This window comes from Lynx canadensis, chromosome B3, assembly GCF_007474595.2.
Source record: "Lynx canadensis isolate LIC74 chromosome B3, mLynCan4.pri.v2, whole genome shotgun sequence".
Lineage (NCBI taxonomy): Eukaryota > Metazoa > Chordata > Mammalia > Carnivora > Felidae > Lynx > Lynx canadensis.
The window spans coordinates 119,764,958-119,783,794 of record NC_044308.2 but is presented as its reverse complement, the minus strand read 5'-3'; the positions used below and the strand labels follow the sequence as shown (position 1 = coordinate 119,783,794).

Here is an 18,837-nt window from a genome sequence, read left to right as displayed (position 1 = left end):
CAGAAGAGATATACAGAATCATCAGCATGTGGAAGGATACTATTTAAAACCGTGAGACTAAGTGCAATCCTCATCAAGAGAGTAAGGATAGAGGGAAGGAAGACATTAAGGACTGAACCCTGGGCTGCTATGACATCAGAAGCTGGAGAGGAGGAGAAGAGCCATCAAAGGAGACTGGGAAGTGAGACAAGAGCAACCAAGAGAGTGTGGGTCCAGAAGCCTGGGGAAAAAGGGATGATCACGTGGGTTGGATGCTCCTGAGAGGTCAAGAAAGGTGAGGACCAAGACCATTTGGTTTAGCAACAAATAGGTCATTGGTAACTTGACCGAGAACAATTTCAGAGGAATGTTGAAGAAGAAAGCCCCATCGGACCAGGTTCAAGAAAGAGCAGAAGAACAGGAGACAGTGAGCACAGACCTCTTTTTCAAGGAGCTTTGCTGCAAACCTGGGGTGGTAGATAGAGGGAGAAGTGAGGCCAAGAGTGGTTTTATTTTGTTGTGTTTTCTCACCTTGCTCTTAAAATGGGAGATTCAGCATTATGCTTGTATCCGATGGGAATGATTCAATGGGAGTCAAAAATTAACGATGCAGGAGAGAGAGGGGAGAATTGCTGCAGCCGTGTCCTTGAGTAGGTGATGGGACAGGGTTGATCCCAGGTGGAAGGGTAGCCTTTGATAGGGCACAGACAGGTCATCTGTGGGAAGAGGTCGGGAGGCAGTATGTGGGTGCAGACCTGGCGGGTGGGCAGATAGCAAGCAAGAGAAGAGAACCCCAGTATTTTCAAGGGAAGGACGAAGCATGTCTCTGGCTGAGAGTGAGGATAGGGGAGGAGGTGTGGGGATTCAGGAAAGGGGAACTGTATGGTAAGGTATGTGGGGGAGAGCAAGTGCACTAAGTAAGGACAGTATGAGTCCAGGCAGCATTGGGGTGCAGGCGAGGTCTGTATGCCCACTTCAGATATAACTTCCTCCAGAAAGCCTTCTCACCCCCAGACCAGGCTATTCCTCTTGTTATAAGTCTCATAGGCCCTGTGGTGCTTCTTTCATACAGCTCTGATCACAACTGGAATGAAATCTCAACTGTATTCTTTAGTTCTTTAACCTGTGTCCCTCCCTAGACTGTAAATCCCTTGAAGACGTGAGCAGAGACTGACTATTCCAGCGCTGTATCTCAGCATCCCTTTCCTCCCGCATAGTAGTGGCTCAATACAAAAGTATTGAATAGTTGAATGAATGAAATCAAGAGAAAAGTCCCGGAAGTGGCATGCGCGTTTTCTAGCCCGCCTAGAGTTCTGAAGCAGGCCCTCCCACAACCCTGGGTGATTATGAACCCCCTCCCCCGCAACACTCTCTTAAATCGCCTCCCCGCCCCCCGTCCCCCATCTTCACTCCCTCTCCCAGCGCCCCTCTTCACCAGACACTGGGGCTTTAAGAGCCGGCAGAAACGGAGCCAGGTGCTGATTGGTGGTTTATTCTAACACGCTAGAGGATGAGCTCATCTGCAGCCAATGGCCAGGCTGCACCCGGCCAGACCCCTGCACCTGGCTGGAGGGCGCAAGGCGGCCGCGGGTGGTTCACGGTCGCCCGCCGGAGTGAAGGGGCGGTGGCGGCAGGGCTAGGTCTGGCCGCGCGGACCGAGCTCCTGGCTCGGGCAGGTACGGGGTTTGTCCGGCTCCTCCTCCATCCCCCGGTCCTCCAGGCGACGGTGTCCCCTCCTCTCACTCCCCCGGCCCGCTTTCCTCTGCCCGACCGCGCGGCGCGGCGCACCTTGCGCGCCGGGACTCGCAGGCTGGGCGCGCCGCTTCCCGTGTCCAGTCGCGGCCCCGTATCCCTGCCCCGCAGGACAGAGCCCGGCAGGGTGGCCCCCTGAGGCCGGGGCCCGACTCGAGCAGCCCAGCCCATCGGCCTCGGTACCCCCGAAGACAGGCCTCAGGGCTGTATGTTCTCGGTGGCAGGGCGGAGCAAGGAGAGTGCGGCTTCCCTCCCTCCTTCTCTCCCCCGCCCCCCCCCCCGGGGGGCTGCGTCCTGGCCTTGGTTCAGGCCCCGCTGGCTTGAGGATGTGGGTTTCCCTCCCCGCCCCACTCCCCGTCCTGTTCTATCTGTTCCCTCACTCTACAGAGGCACAAGTGGCCTAGACTTGGAAGTGCAGGCCCTGCCCTTCCCAATGGGCCCTGAGAGAACACAGGTGCCGCTGAGGCTGCAGTAGGGGGGCAGAGGCATCCCTGCTGGCTTCTCTCTGAGCCCTTTCCTTTCCTGAAGCCACTGCTCCTATCCCTTTGGCCACTCGTGTCACACACTGCTCAGGGAGGAGCTGCTGTCAGGTACTTGGAGGCCACGTGGCCTCCCTGGCCTACTCAGAGCCGGGAGGACAGGGCCACCCCCTTCCTAGGGCTGGGTTGACCCTATCCTCCTTCCTCTAACTCCATCCAGCATCTGCCACTCAGTCATTTCATTGGCCCACAGGCTTTAAGGCCAGGCCTTGTGCCTAACTCTGTGTGTGTGTAGGTGGGGAGTTTTTACTTGCTGACCTTGGCACCAAAGGAAGTAAATAAAGCGGGGGCCATTTATTCTGTTCAGAGAAGTGCCATCACCGAACCCTGAAGGATAAATGAGATTCCTGTAGGCGGAGTGTGAGCAGGAGAACAGGCAGGATGGAGGGAACAGTGTGAGGAACAGCCTCCGTGTGTGGCCATCGTATGTTTACGGTGTAGTAGATGCTAGTTTGTCTGTGGAGACAACTCTGAGGGCAACTCTGGATCACAAATGCCCTCAGTTCTCTCAGTCCTCAAAAAATATCTGCTGATCTGAATTTGAATGGAAAGGAAGAGCCCTGAGCAGGTTATTATTCTATTATTATTACCGTTTACAAAAGGTCTGGCTCCGTAGAGGGATGTTACCCACATGAGCTCTGATCCCTCCAGCCCTTAATGTCCCAATTTTCAGTGGAGGAAATCAGGAGGCAGATGGGGTTTTGTTCCCAGCTGGGACCTCCCTAAAGCATCTGTTTATTTCAGGTCACCGCTGCAGGACAACAGCCATGAGCCTGGTGGCCTGCGAGTGCCCTCCTGGCCCAGGCCTGGAGCCTGAGCCTTGCTCCCGTGCACGGTCCCAGGCCCGTGTGTACCTGGAGCAGATACGCAGCCTGGTGGCTCCTGGGGCCCCGGACGTGACCAAACGTGACTACCTGGTAGATGCAGCCACGCAGATCCGGCTGGCCCTGGAGCGTGATGTCAGCGAGGACTATGAGGCCGCCTTCAACCACTACCAGAACGGCGTGGACGTTCTGCTGCGAGGCGTGCACGGTGAGGGCTGGGCTGGGCAGGGACGAGGGCCAGTGGGGAAGGGCCAGCTTAGGGCTTGCCCCGACCTCTGTCCATCTGTGCTGAGTGAACAGGGCTCTAGGCTGGCCCTGCTGGGAAGGACAGTATTTTTTTTTTTTTAATTTTTTTTAACGTTTATTTATTTTTGAGAGAGAGAGAGAGAGACAGAGCATGAACGGGGGAGGGGCAGAGAGAGAGGGAGACACAGAATTGGAAGCAGGCTCCAGGCTCCGAGCCATCAGCCCAGAGCCCGACGCGGGGCTCGAACTCACGGACCGCGAGATCGTGACCTGAGCCGAAGTCGGACGCTTAACCGACTGAGCCACCCAGGCGCCCCAAGGGAAGGACAGTATTAACAGCTGGCATTTATTGAGCAGTTCCTATATACCAGACACTGGTCTAAGGGCTTTACCTGTATTAATTCATTTGAGCCTCACAGTAACAGAAATTACTATATATGTTGTTGTAGTTCCAGGTATATAGGAACTATTTTTTTTATTAATTAAAAAATATTTTTTAAAGTTTTGGGGCATCTGGGTGGCTCAGTTGGCTAAGCGGCCGACTTCAGCTCAGGTTATGATCTCACGGTTCGTGGGTTTGAGCCCCGAGTCGGGCTCTGTGCTGACAGCTCGGGGCCTGGAGCCTGTTTCGGATTCTGAGTCTCCCTCTCTCTCTGCCCCTCCCCTGCTCGTGCTCTGTCTCTGTCTCAAAAATAAATAAACATTAAAAAAGAAAAACTTAAAATTTTTTTTTAAGGTTTGTTTTGTTTTGTTTTTTGAGAACGTGAGTTGAGGAGGGGCAGAGAGAGAGAGAGAGAGAGAGAGAGAGAGAGAGAGATAATCCCAAGCAGGTTCTGCACTGTCAGCGCAGAGCCCAATTCGGGGCTCCAACTCAGGAACCATGAGATCATGACCTGAGCCAAAATCAAGGGTCAGATGCTTAACTGGCTAAGCCACCCAGGCACCCCTATAGGAACTATTTTTATTCCTATTTTCTTTTTTTTAAAATTTTTTTAAATGTTTACTTATTTTTGAGACAGAGAGAGAGCATGAACAGGGGAGGGTCAGACAGAGAGGGAGACACAGAATTGGAAGCAGGCTCCAGGCTCTGAGCTGTCAGCACAGAGCCCGACGCGGGGCTCGAACTCACAGACCGCGAGATCATGACCTGAGCCAAAGTCTGAAGCTCAACCGACCGAGCCACCCAGGTGCCCTCTTTCCTATTTTCCAGTTGAGAAAACTGAGGCATCAGGCAGTGAAATAGCTTGCCTAAGGTTCCATAGCTATCAAGTGGCAAGCTGAGGTTTGAAGAGTCTGGGCTCCAGAGGCTGGGTGCTTGACTCAGTGCCTGTCCCTGGAGTAGTGTCGGGCTCCTCCCCTCTGGGGGAGGAGGATACATATGACAATTAATAATTATGATCTCAGGTGGGAAGAGCAATGAGGAGGAAGTGAGGGGAGGGAAGAGAGAAATTGAGGCCAGGCTGGGCTAGCATAGGGTATTTTCTAGAAGTCAAAACTTTAATCTGAGCACTGAAGAACAGTAGGTATGTTGTCCAGCCGGTGGTGCTCCAGAGAGAGCAACCTGTTTGGGGCGAAGTGAGGCATTTTCAAGCCGGGGGGAGAGGCTGGCCCTGTGGCCAGGTTGAGATCCCTGAGGGTGGTCAGGCTGGGGGTGGGAGTCGGGCCCTGCTTCAGGCTTCCTACCCCACCCCCTGCCAAAGAGACCCCCAGTTCCTGAGCTTCAGACTGCCCAGTGAATTAGTTTGTCCTCCAATCCCAGTCCCCACTCTGGCCTTTTCACACTGGGCACCAGAGGTGACAGAGGGACGTTCTCTGGGAGCTTCTGTCTCCTTTCTCTGAAAACGGATGCGGAAATCCCCAGTCTGTTCTTTCCCGGGCTGTGACAGCAGCCAGCGAGGTGGTGGGTGCCAACTGTGAAGTGCAGTAGGCTGAGGGTGACCACGGTTCCCAGCCTCTCCCCCCATCTTCCGCTCCCCACCCGCCCGTCTCCCACCCGGACGAGGGCTGGGGAACAGTCTGCGGCCGGCCTCCCAAGTAGGCACTCTGTCCTGTGGAGGTCAGGGGGTGGGCAGAGGGAGCCAGAACCCCAGCCCTCCAAGGCCGGGGTGGGTCCTGGTGACCCCATTGTCCCACAGTCGACCCCAACAAGGAGCGACGCGAGGCTGTAAAGCTGAAAATTACCAAGTATCTGCGGCGGGCCGAGGAGATCTTCAACTGCCACCTGCAGAGGACTCTGGGAGGAGGAGCAAGCCCTGGCACGGTGAGGGGGACTGCTCCCCAAAGGCCTGAGGGCCCTGGAGGGAGAGAGCTGAGCCACGCCCCCAGCCCCCTCGGGCCAGGGCCAGATGGCTGTCACCTCACATCCCAGGCTGCAGGGCAGGGCAGGGCAATTGGCTGTGCGAACCAGGTTCTCCCCAGGCTTCCTCTGTCTCCCACACACTCCTAGCTCCCTTCAAACGCTTAGTGAATCATCTCCAGGCCAGTCTCCCACACACACACATACACACACACACACACACACTCAAAGTCTCCCACATCTGTTTGAGCTTGAACTGAGCTCTGTTTGAGCTGCAGTGAGTGCAGCTGACCCTTGAACGAAACAGGTTTGAACTGCGTGGCTCCACTTATATACTTGGATTTTCTTCGATAAATACACTGCAGTATTTATAATTACATTGTAAATGTATACATTAAATGTAAATACATGTAAATACATTAAATGTATACATTGTAAATGTATACATTAAATACATTGTAAATGTATTTTCTCTTCTGCGTCTTATTCGGCTGCTTTTCCCCAGCGCAGGTACCTGGGCCGCATGCCTTGGTCCTCGAGGCGTGTTCCCTGAGACCCACACGGTCCCAGGCTTTCTCCCCCTCCCTGGGGGCGCCTGCCTCCTATGGATGGGGCTTCCTTCCTACACAGGGTTTCTGAAGCCTGAGAACCCCCTGGGTCTTGGAGGAGGGCTGCCTGGGGGCCGAGTGTCGAGGATGGGGTGACCACCCTGGGCAGGTGTGGGCCTCTTCCAGTCGGGGCCGGCTTCTCTGCTCCCTGTGAGGTGGGGGGGGCTGCTTGTACCCTGGTTCTGCCCCTTGTGCCTGCCGCTGTCCTGGCAGCTGGAGGAGGGCCTGGTGAGAAGGCAGTGCCTGAGGGGGGCTGGGCCCTGAGGCTGTGTGGTCTGTCTCCCTCCTCCGCAGGGTTTCAGCAGCCTGAGGCTCCGGCCCATCCGCACACTGAGCTCTGCCCTGGAGCAGCTGAGGGGCTGCAGGGTGGTCGGGGTCATCGAGAAGGTGAGTGAGCGGACAGCCACAGTGGGGTGCTGCGGGTGGGGAGAAGGCGGTGTATGCAGATGGGGGTGGTGGGTGGGGAGAGACAGCAGCTACCCCCACTCTTCCAGAAGGGGCCCGAAAGGGGTCAGAGGGTCCGAGGGGAGGAGAGCAGCTGTGTCCAGTGGTTCCCCACCCTTCTCCCACCCCGGCACACATCAGTCAGGTCCTGGAGAGAAAATTGGGAACAGAAGAGGCAGACAGTCCCTTTTCCACAGCCCTTGGCTCAGACTGAAAGCCACACCCTCAGAGATTCAAGACTGAAGCCCCAGGAGAAGCAGCAGGCCGGCAGGGAGCTCTCCCAGCATGCACAGCCCTGCTCACTCCCCTTCCTCCTCACTCTGCGCCCCAGGCCGAGGCCAGGGTCTCCCCACCAGGGGTAGCTGAGGGGTTCCTGTGGTGGATGCACTCCAATCCAGAAGCCTGCCCTGCAGAGGGTCCCAGCTCCCAGAGGGGCCTCAGCAGCTCTGCCCTTTCCCTCCTGGAACCCCCCCCCCACCCTTGTGCTGACCCCATCTGAGGTCCTTTGCCTTAACTGGGGGGCAGGTAGGAAGGTAGGAGCTGACATCCCAGCCTGTACGTGGGACAGTCATTAGAGTGGGGGACTCGGAAGGACAGACAGTGGGGTCACATGATATCTGAACCAATATTCAACTGCCCTCTGCCCGACCCAGGCAACACCTGAGTAGTTGCTAAAGGGCTTCGTTCTCAACACCACCGTTCATCAGAATCACCTGAGAAGCTTCCTGAAAAGAGATGCCTGGGCCCCACCCCAAGCCTATTGAGTCAGAATCTCCAGGGTTGAGCCCAGGAATCTGGAGTTGAAATACTCCTCTGGGGATTTGGGGATTTTGCCGGGCCTGGGAGCCCACAAAGGACATCTGCTCAGTGCACGGCATGGCCACAGCGAACCCCTTCCCCTCCCGTTGGTTTCGTCATGTGTAAGTGGGGTAAGATTCCAGCCCTCAAGGGGGCATGTGGGAACTAAAATGAAATAATTTTTGGGAAAGGCCTGGCGCACACTAAAATTTTTGATACGTGTTTGATGGCTGTAAATGCTAGTGACAAGAGCGAGGGGGATGGGGCGTGCAGGCTTCCCGTCCCCCAGCCGTCCCCCAGCTGCTCCTCCCAGGTCCTTGGAACAGGCCCCAGTCTGTCAGCCAAGGCCCGGCCAGCTTCCATATGCCTTCCCTCCAACAGCACTAGTCTGTGTGGCCCCAGCCAAGCACAGCCGCTCCCACAGAGGGGCTGGGAGGTGACTGCCACCACCTTTTCCCCCTGTGGGATCCTACTGAACTACAGGTGTTGTGGACAGAGGGGTTCCAGGTCAAACAAGTTTGGGTTACAGTGAGTTAAAGTTACATGACTTTTTTGTTTGTTTGTTTTTTTGTGTTTAATTTTAGGAGTTTGCAGAGCTTTTAGGATGCTAATGTATATACCATGAGTTTCCAAGAAGGAGGTCTATGATAGAATTTCCCGAATTTGTTTAACCCCCGGACACGCATATGCAAAGCATTTTCAGAATCCAGTGTTCTGAAGCCCGTGTCTGGGTGGATGGAAAGCACAAATTAAGGCCAAGCCCAACCATTCTGCCTTGAGGCTGAGTTTCTTTCCTTTTTTTACCCTTTCTTGGGCACCTGGCTTACCTACTCCACCTCCCTCCTGAGATCCTGCTTCCTTTCCCGGTTTCATTTCCAAGTCAGGAACACCATCTTCCCCAAATTAGGAGAGATGTTAGGGCCACTGGGCCCAGGTCCCTGCAGCCGGGCCCGGATGTGCTATCAATGCGTTCCATTCTGCAACGCTGCCCAGGCACATCCGGGCGGGAGGGCAGCGCGGGCCAGCAGTCCACAGAGCCAGGGGGTGGCAAAGGGCTTGCTCACAAAGCCTGGAGGGCCAGTTGTTAGGTTAACTGGGCTGGGGGTCCCTAGGGACCCCTGGGGGCTAAAGAGGTACTGGCAGGGGTAGAGGGTTTGCTGGGAACGTCTAGGCAGGTGGGTCAGGGACTAGATAGGCCTCTGACGAGAATACCTGGGGGTTTGCTCTCAGGGAGCACGGGGGGCCTGAGAGACCTCACCACACAATTGCTGAGCCTCCTCTAGAAGCCAGGGATGGGGAAGAAAAAGAAGGCCATCCAAGTCACTTCTTGTTTTTTTGGCTCGAACACAGGGGTGTTTTTTAGAGTTATCATTAGTTACCAACATTTAAAAATTGGCAGGTTTCGTATAGAAGTCCAGATTTCCTGCTTCTCCTGCAAAATTGGAAGATTTGGAAACGCTGGCTCACAATCTCGCGTGGCAGCCAGGAGTGGTGGGGGAGGCTGCCTGTGTTTGTTTGTTTTGTTTTGAGAGAGAGGAAGGACCCGTGAACGAGTGGGAGAGGGGGCAGAGGGAGAGGGAGAGAGAATCTTAAGCAGGTTCCACGCCACCCTTCACGGAGCCCCATCTCACAGTGAGATCATGACCTGATCCGAAATCAAGAGTCAGACGCTTAAGCGGCTGAGCCACCCAGGTGCCCCAGGGGCTGCCTCTTTGGGACACCAGTCCCCTGGTTTGCTCCTGTCCCTGCTCTGTCCCCTTGGTTCACAGGCCAGCCCCTGTGGGCCTTGGAGTTTGAGAATCTGCTTGAAACTTTTGGACTTGTTTGCCCCATGAGAGATTCTTCCTGGGATTTTGATACTTTGGGCATTTTGAAAGAAAGGGTTAATGTGTTTCACCAGAGCTTTAATTGTTCCAGGTCCCAAGAACTCCGTGGGTATCCTGGAAAAAAAAAAAAATTCTCTTTATAGAAAGGTGAAAAGGGCACCCAGAACTGCCCTCCACCTTCCAAATAGCAATAGTCGCCTGACATTAATTAGTACGGCACGTTCTTATTTGCAAAACTGTTGCATTAAACCCCTTCAGTCACCCTGGGGGGAAAAAAGCACTATACTGGACAGCCTCATACAGTAGTCCTTAGCCACATAACACTATTTAAGTTAAAATTAAATATTCTCCTTCTTATTCATACCAACCACACCTCAAGGGCTTGATAGCCTTACATATGTTCACTGGTTTCTGTATTGGGCAGTGCAGATATATATTTCCTTCACATTCCATTGGACGGTGCTGCCTTTTAATAATTGTCTTACAGGGGCACCTGGGTGGCTCAGTAGGTTAAGCGTCCGACTTCGACTCAGGCCATGACCTCACAGCTCGTGAGTTCGAGCCTCACGTTGGGCCCCCCGCTATCAGCACAGAGTCCACTTCGGATCCTCTGTCTCCTCTCTCTGCCCCTCCCCAGCTCATTCTGTTTCTCTCTCAAAATAAATAAATAAACTTAAAATAGTTGTCTTGCAATTATGAGAATGAAACAGAGGCTCGTAGAAGTCGAGCGACTAGTGCTCTGGTCCCCCTATAGCCCTGAGCACAAGAGGAAGGGGGTGTTTTTGTTTGCTGGCTTTAATGGGAAAATGCCCCTGCTACTTTTGAGCTATTTTATTTTATTTTATTATTTTTTTAAGTTGTTAATATTTTTATTTATTTTTGAGACAGAGAGAGACAGAGCATGAGCAGGGGAGGGGCAGAGAGAGAGGGAGACACAGATTCCGAAGCAGGCTCTAGGCTTTGAACTGTCAGCACAGAGCCCGACATGGGGCTCGAACTCACGAGCCGTGAGATCATGACCTGAGCCGAAGTCGGACGCTTAACTGATTGAGCCACCGAGGCACCCCTGAGCTATTTTAAACTAAGGCAATATACATATATATTCCTCATCATCCTGCCTAGCTCCGAGATAATTGCTATTAATATTTCGGACTAATTCTTTCTAGATCGGTAGGTGTGTGTGTGTGTGTGCGTGTGTGTAATACATACATACATATATACGAGGGGCAGAGGGTAAGAGAGAGCGAAGCCCAAGTAGGCTCCATGCTTGGCACAGAGCCTGATGCAGGGCTCAATCCCACGGCCCTGGGATCATGATCTGAGCCAAAGTCAAGAGTTGGACTCTCAACCGACTGAGCCCCCTAGGCGCCCCTGATCAAGTTTTCTATCTGGCTTCCCCAGCCTTCACTGCTGCCTTTTTGGACTGTGTGAGAGGACCTTAGCCAGGACAAGGTGGTAGGGAATCCCACTTGGCAAGGGACGGTGGGGAATTATCCAGGGTGTCAGTACTTGTGGGAAACTCGATTCTCTAAATGACCCCAGAGTTTTCTTGCTTGCTTTTTCAAACACTGCACCAGTTTGGTTAAGGAGCTGGGGCCAGGCTGGGTTCCACCTCTGGCTGTTGGAGGAGAGACCTCTGGTGGTCAGAAAGCGTGTGTCACTGCTGCCTCAGGAAGGGCACTGATGATGGGGGAGCTGAGGCCCAGAGGGGAGGGCAGGTGCCATGGTCATCTGGCTGTGCCCCATTGCAGTTAAGTCTCTGGGGCTCTGGGATCAGCCCTGCCTGCATTCAAATCCTGGCTCTACTACTGTTCAGCGGTGGGACTATAGGTAACAAAACTTCTCTGAACCTCAACTTGTTCGTCAATAAACTGGGTCACTAATAACGCTGACCTGGTAGGACTGTGGGAATAAAATTAAATAACCTATAGAAAGCCCTTAGCACAGAAGAAGTGCTCTATAGCCAGTGTGGGGTTTCCCTACAACCTTATCAGTGACAATTACTACAGATTATTGAGGGCACGTTATGTGGCAGGTGCGGGCTGCCGTTATGCTTGAGTCGTCCCGCTGACAAAAGGAGGTACTTCTGAGGTTCACCGAGGCAGGGTGATGTGGCAAATGTGCTAACTGGCATTCTCCTGGCTTTATATTCACAGAGGGCCTTTCTGTTTACGGCTTCGACCCACCAGGGATGAGGGAAGGCGGGCATTTGTAATTCCCGTTTGGTAGATGAGAAAATCAGTGTAGTTGCCCAGGATCTAAACCCACCCGGTCCTAGGCTGCGGCCTTTGTGACTGCCCAGTGGCCTGGCCTTCCTCGGGGTGGGGCTGGGGGACGCCCACCTGCCACCAGGGGGAGTGGCTGCCGGGCGCAGACAGCAAGGAGTCACAGCATCTGGGTGCTGGTCTTACTCCCCTGTGCCTGTCATCTGGCTGTGTCTTCTGCCTTCCTGCCCCTACATGCTTCCTGCTGTCTCCTCCGGCTGGGGCCCACTCCTGCCCATCCCAGAAATGAGTCAAGGGCCCAGGTCCAAAGAAGACCCTGACCCAACAATTGGCATAGTACTGCCTAGACCAAAAGCAACAGAAGGAGAGGGCTGCTCTCCAAAGATAGCCTCCAGGGAAGGCTATCTTGAAGTTTCAAGGCTATTTTTTTTTTTTTTGAGGGGAGTAGATTTTTAACAGTTTTTTAAATGTCTATTTATTTTTGAGAGAGAGAGAAAGCACGTGTGCCTGTACGCGGGGGAGGGGCCAAGAAGGAGGGGGACGGAAGATCCCCAGCAGGCTCAGGCTCAGCGCTGACAGCAGAGAGCCAGACGTGGGGCTCGAACTCCCAAACCGCGAGATCATTATGCTGGCCGCTTAACCGACTGAGCCACCCAGGCGCCCCGAGAAAGACTGTTTTTAAAAAGGGGACTGGGGGCAGGTGGGGGAAGGGACCCAAAGGAGCATGCCAAATCTGTGTGCCCCCCCCCCCACCCCACCCAGGTCCGGCTTGGCTCATGGGTAACCTTGGGCTATGTTCTCGACCTCAGCTGTTTCACCTGTAAAATAAGAGATCAGAAGAGGTGACTGGCTCTGAGGTCCTGCCCCGCTGTGACACCCTCAAGCCCTGCAGGACGGATCACTCCCTGTGCACGTGGGGGGTGCTTACCGTCCCCCTGCGCTGCGTAGGACTCTGGGCACACAGAGCCGGGCAGCGTGTGCTCCCTGCCCTCACGTTGCGCACAGCCCAGTGGGGAGACAGGAAATTAGACCCTGTTGATAGAACTCCCTGAAGGTGGGCCTGGAGAGCTCTGGAGAGGAGATCCAGGGTCCCGGCCTGACCCGAGGGCTGGCCCCTGGAGGAGGCGGCAGGTGCGTTGATGCCACAGGAAACAAAGGTGGAAAAGCGGGACAGGACTGATGTCAGCTTGGGGGTGGGGGCGTGGCCAGGAGCACACCCCACCACAAAAACCTGCCTTCCCTGTCTGCCCTAGAGTGAGTCAGCCTTGGTGGAGGCACCTGGGGGGCTGGGGCTCGGGCCACGGAGCCCCAGGAACTACCACGTGCCTTGACCGGTGCCTCCTGGACTTTGGCAGGTGCAGCTGGTCCAGGACCCGGTGACTGGAGGGACCTTCGTGGTAAAGGCAGGTGCTCCTTTGACCCCTGCTGTTCGGTATTCCCCTTGGGACTTCCTCACCTACCCAGAACCTGTATCTGAGGACCAGGCTCCCTCCAAATCTACAAGCTGCTTGTTCTGTCCCTGAGCACGGCCCCCGCCTCCCAGACAAACACACATACTGCCCCATCCTTGTTCCGGAGGGTGGAGGGCCTGGATTCCATGGTGGAGAGAGAGAGGGGTGAGGGCCGGGTCAGGAACTGGGGGGAGGCAGCTGCTACTCAGGGTGGCTCCTATCCCTTACGTGTTTGCCCCTGAAGCCAGGCTAGGATGTCCCCCAGCTGAGCACCCTCTGGTCTGTCCCTCGCCGACCTGCCTGCTCTCTCCCCAGAGCCTGTCCAGGTGTCCCGTGGCGAACCGGGAGCGGCTGACCATCATCCCGCACGGTGTGCCCTACATGACTAAGCTGCTTCGGTACTTTGTGAGCGAGGATTCCATCTTCCTGCACCTGGAGCATGTGCAAGGTGAGGGGGCCTGAGGGGTCCCCGTCAGCTCCCCGGGCCTTCGGCATGGCCTCCTTATCCCCTTAAAACGCCAAGCACGAGGAGGGGGCGCCAAGCACCAGACGTGTGGCACAGACCACGGGTCCCAGCCTTCCCCGGGGGGAGGATGGTAGGATCAGGTTGTGGTGGGTCTGTGCGCGGTGCCAGGGGGACAGGGGATGGCTTGAGGAGGTCACATCCTGGGCGGGGAGAGGGCACTTATGCAGATGTCCCCTTTTGTCACCATTTCCTCCAGTCCTGGCCTCTTTTCATTTTTCTAGTCTGCGCCCATTCCTTTGGAGTGGCCACGTGGGAGGGTGGTCACTGAAGCTATAAGGACAGCAGTTGGTTCACAGAGCAGATATTTTTGGGTCACCTATTGCCGTGATGATTTTTTTTAATAAGGGACCCATCCTTGGGTCATGGCATATAGTATAGCAGAGGGCATTCTGGGCAGAGGTGAGCGTGTGGAAGGCAGAGGGTTCATGCCGGATGCGGGGGGAGGCAGGAGTTGGGGACCTGGTGTCCACGCTCTTCTTCTCCCCTGTCCCCATGCTCGCTGCTCCTCTGCACGGCCCAGGAGGCACACTCTGGTCCCACTTGCTCTCCAAGGAGCACCCCCAGCAGTCTGGGCTCAAGTCTGGCTCCGGCCCAGAGAGGATGAAGGCTTCGCTCAACTCGCCCCTCAGCCTCCAGACCCCAGCACTGCTCCCCCTGGGACCCGCCCGCCTGCAGGACAGAATCCTGCCGGAGCCTCCGCGGACTTCTCAGAGCCTCCCCCAAGCCAGGGGGGCCCCAGCCATCGATCCCCAGAGAGAGGCTGCAGGTAGCCCTTCAGCCAGGACCCAAACTTTCTGCCCCCCGGACCTTCTGAGGGCCCCAAGTGGCCGCCTGCACCTCCAAGCCAGACGGGGACCCGGCCGGAGCTCGGACGCGAGGCCCTCGTGGGGGCTCCCTTGGGTTCATCAGGGAGCTGTCCGGGTGCTGGGGGCCTGCAGCCGAGGCAAAAGTCCGAGCCACCCCTTAGCAGACGGGGCCCACCCTGGGTTCAGCAGGGGCGCCTGGCATGTGAACGAAGAGCAGGTGAGGCAGTGGGCCGCGGAGACACTGGTGGCGCTGGAGGCGCTGCACGAGCAAGGGGTGCTGTGCCGAGATCTCAATCCCCGGAACCTGCTTCTGGACCAGACAGGTAGGTGCCCGGCCTGGGGAGGAGGGGACCTACCCCGCCTCTCAGAGGGGCCCCCCAGAGCCTCCAGACAGAGAAGGGGAGTTCCCCAAAGTCGAGGGGACCTCAGAGGTTATCTGCTTCCTCTGCCTCCCCCTGGCCTTTTCACACAGGATTCTGACCCGGTCTGGTTGGCCGATGTTGAGCCTGGGAAACGAGCCCTCCCCCAACCCAGACTCCGGGGCAGCAGCTCCCAGGTTGTCTCTGGGCCTTCTGGGGCCAGGCCCTAGGGAGTCTCCGCCCAGGGCAGCCCCTGGCTCCTGCTTTGTGACTGGTGGGGGAAGCCCCGGAGTCCCCTCCCGCATGCCAACTGCTCAATGATGACTAACCCCAATTTTTGTCTACCGTTATTCCTACGTGCACTGGACGAGAAGGTCACATCCGGCTCACGTATTTTGGCCAGTGGTCGGAGGTAGAGCCCCACTGCTGCAGGGAGGCTTTGGACAATCTCTACAGTGCGCCAGGCAAGAAGGGAGAGAGGGGCCGGGGGCCCTAGATCTCGGGTGCCTGTGCGGGTTGAGCCGGGGCGGCTGAGGATGAGAGGGAAGGGGCCGTGTCCGGGTAGGACGAGCCGAGCGGGGACCGGCCCTTCAGGGTGAGGCTGGGACATGTGTGTTCTTGTCCCCACAGAGGTGGGTGGGATTTCTGAGCCGACGGAAGCCTGTGACTGGTGGAGCTTTGGGTCTCTGCTGTATGAACTGCTGACTGGAACTGTGAGTAGCTACGCAGGGTGGGGAACCCTGGTGGGTGTCACTGAGCGCAGGACGGGCTGGGCTTGGTCCAACGGGCCCTTGCTGGGGTGGAGGCCACCTGGTTCTCTAAGACCTGGCCCTTGGGTCGATGTCCTGCCCCCACAGGCCACGAGAGACCTAGGAAGTCACTCCCACCCAGGTCACAGACACACTGAGCACCCCTGCCACGCTAGTGGCTAGAAATAGTGAGACTGTCAACTTAGGTACATGAGAGTTGAGTTGGGATGGCCAGGGAAGGTTTCTGGAGAACGCCTGGGTGTGGGTCTGGAGGGAGGGTAGGATTGGGCCCAACTCTTCTTTCCTGGAGGGCTGCTGAATCATCCCCCGAGCTTCTCTGTTCCCCGCGGCCCATTCCCCCCACTTGCACCTTCTGAGCTGTAACCCCCAGATCTTGGGGCTGGTTAGGGCGGGCAGCAAGGGAGCAGCCAGACCGCGGTTTGAGCAGGGAATGACAGGAGCGAATGGAGTGTGGCCTGAGGTCCATCCTGGTGCCCTCTTTTGTCCCACAGCCAGGGCCTCTGACTGTCCTGGCTGCAGGTATCCCCAGAGTGGGGTGGTCTCTGCCTCCCGATGCTTCTCTAGCCCAGGGCCCCTGCCCTTCCTCCTGGTTGCTTCTTGCAGCAATTTCTGACCCCTGAAAGACCGCTCCGCTCTCCAGAGCTGCACCGTTCTGGAACGCAGAGAGGTCCTGCCTCGGCCCTGAAGGCAGCATACCGTGGCCGGCTCTGGAGATCTTTCTTCTGTAAGGAGACCGGTTCCAGTGCCGCTCCTGGTAGAGTGCCTACCCTGAAGGCAACCCAGGATTGAGAACTTCTGGCAAGCTTGGTGCCGGAAGGAGCTGGGTTCAAACCCTGAATCCAGCAGAAGTCCCTTCACCTCCCTGAGCCTGCTCCTTGTCTTTACAATGAGGATTCTAGTACTTACTTTGAAGGTTGCTGTAGAAATCGTGCAGAAGGGATGTCCGGCATCTTCCGCAGCCTGGCACTGGGTAGCTCTAAAGCAGAAGGCGACCACTACCATCCCCATCCCCGTGGGACATGACCCAGGGGAAAGTAAAATCCTGGCTGCCACCGGGATGTGTAGACGTTCCTGGGGTCGTCTCCTCAGAGCGCCCCTCCCTGTGTCTTCCCAGGCACTGTCACAGAGCCACCCCTCGGGAATCCAGCCCCATACCCAGCTCCAGCTGCCTGAGTGGCTCAGTCGCCCAGCGGCCTCCTTGCTGACTGAGGTGAGCCACAGCCAGCCTAGAGGAGGTAGCTTCCTGGCCCCAGGGTGGGTGCTGGGAGGGCAGAGTCCTGGCATGACCGGTGGGTGTCTGATGTGGGTGCAGGAGGGTGAATGGGGACAACAAATTGGCGTATGCCGGTGGCCAGACACCGCTAGTGTCCCCAGGGTACCACTGGGGGTTCCGTGGGCCGGGCAGCTGGGAGTGGTGACCGACTACCTCACCCCGGCTGAGGTCAACCCATGCCTCAGCGACAAGGGTCTGCCAAGCCCGCTGGGCTTTCTCCGCAGCTGCTGCAGTTTGATCCTGCGCGGCGCCTGGGCGCTGGAGGAGGCGGCGTCAACAGGCTCAAGGCCCACCCCTTCTTCAGTACTACCCAGTGGAGCAAACTGGTGGGGTAAGAGGGGCAGAGCGGGCCACGGAAGCTGCTGGACTGGTCTGGATCGCCTCCCTTTGCCTGTCACCTGGAGCTGGCCCACGTAATCAGCGGCCCCCGGGCAAAGAAGACAGGGCGGCTGCTTTTCCTGCACAAGCCCGTCTTGGGCACCAGAAGTGACCATCGCCACTGCCCAGATGGGCCTGGGCGTCCCCCCGGCCAGCCCCAGAGACCCTTTCTGGTCATTACTGAAGGGGAAGGACAGGGAGCTCTCACCCCACCAGGCAGATCGGACCCCTCCACCCCTCCACCGTCCAGCCTTCGGCAGACACCTGTACCTTGACTGCAGACCTGCAAAGGGTGTCTCCTGCCGCGTTAGCTCGGAGCCCCCGATCCGCTGCCGAACTGACCGCAAGGTCTTGGGACTATCTGCCCTGTGCCCCGCTTGGGACGCCTCTGGAGACTCAGGATACTGGCTCGGTGGACCTAAGCCAGGGCTGCCCTGCCTGGTCATCTTAGGCGTGCAACTAGTGGGCCTCTTCCCCCCTCCCAGGCTATTCCTGCAGGGCGTGGGGAGGCTGGGGAAGCAGGGAGAAGCCTGTAGTGGGCATGGAGTGAGGTGGGGGACAGAATGATCTGTGATTCCAGACTTTGGAGAACAGAAGGAAGGCGAGAGAGGAAAATAAGGATAAGCGTAATAAAAGGGAGGAATGCACAGCTCTGCCACTTAAGGGTAATTCTGAAAGCAGAACAGAGCTCCCTACCCTAGCAAGCCCGCCCGTGTGCAAAAGGGAGCGGACTCCGTGGGTCTGAGCGGGGGTCACAGTGCAGCTGCCAGGCTGAAGCCACTACCACACATTGTACCCGTCAGGATTCCCTTCTTGGGCACTTGTCCTGTTTCCCATTTTGCATTTGCATTGAGGGTCCGCGCAAGTCACCGCTCTCTGTGACTTCATCCCCTTTTGAGGTGAGAAACGACAAAACACACGGATTGTCTGCGCTTGTAGCCAGAGGCACAATGTTTCTGGTCCCTGAAGAGCTGGCGTGAGTAGTTACCCCAAAGACTATCGCCTCCCCAGGTTTGGGGGCCCTCTTACTCTTCTCCGGGTTCTTCCTGTTACTGGGGTGTGGCACCCAAGGCGGAAATTTCCACTAAACCTCTGCCCCCAACTCCTTCCTTCCAGTGTGTCTGACACCACCAGGTGGCGCCCTGACACTTCTCCAGTCTGCCTGTAAAGGTCCAACCTTCACTCTAGAGGTGGGGATGCCAGGGAGGGCAGCCTGTTTGTGCTTTCCCTGGGCCTTGCCCATACCTCCCCCTGCAATAAAGCCTGCTGGTAACCCATGGTGTCCTCGCCTCCTGAACGCAACGAGAGCAGCCCTGCCATAAGGAGAGATTGGAAGGCCCCCCGGAGAAAACTCCGTACTTAGTCAAGAGTGAGCCTGGAGTCTACTAGAAGGTAGGAAGCAGGGCTGGTGGTGAAGGGCATGCCAGCCTGTGCCCTGCAGAGCAGCTCTGAGCCGAGAGGAAGTGCTGGCACATAGGGGACACTGGAACCTGGGAAATAAAGCAGGAAGAGAAGTCTTAGAAGAGGGTCCGGGAAGGGGGGGTGGGAACACTGGTCTAATCCTGTGACCCGAGATGGATGGTGGCTCCCATTTCAAAGATGTTAATGATGTGAACAGGCTCCCCCAGGCCCCAAGTCTCTGTTCCTTTTGCTACACTACGTTAGGCTAGACTGCTTCCAACCACTGCTGCATGGAAGCAGGAGTTGCTTTTGGAACTTCTGGGCCTCATCCGTGCA

At 56.5% G+C, this 18,837-nt stretch overlaps 1 protein-coding gene across 1 annotated transcript; it reads left to right on the top strand.

Annotated features, from left to right (window-relative positions):
* Positions 1-1,576: 1,576 nt before the first annotated feature.
* On the top strand, positions 1,577-18,377 carry RPS6KL1 (ribosomal protein S6 kinase like 1). The gene is made up of 11 exons (XM_030319581.1): positions 1,577-1,655; positions 3,015-3,302; positions 5,476-5,600; positions 6,539-6,631; positions 12,893-12,940; positions 13,304-13,436; positions 14,035-14,643; positions 15,054-15,143; positions 15,310-15,392; positions 16,564-16,659; positions 16,947-18,377. Exons 2-11 carry the CDS (start codon positions 3,038-3,040, stop codon positions 17,055-17,057), a joined length of 1,653 nt encoding a protein of 550 aa, XP_030175441.1. The 5' UTR covers positions 1,577-1,655; positions 3,015-3,037; the 3' UTR covers positions 17,058-18,377.
* Positions 18,378-18,837: the final 460 nt, after the last annotated feature.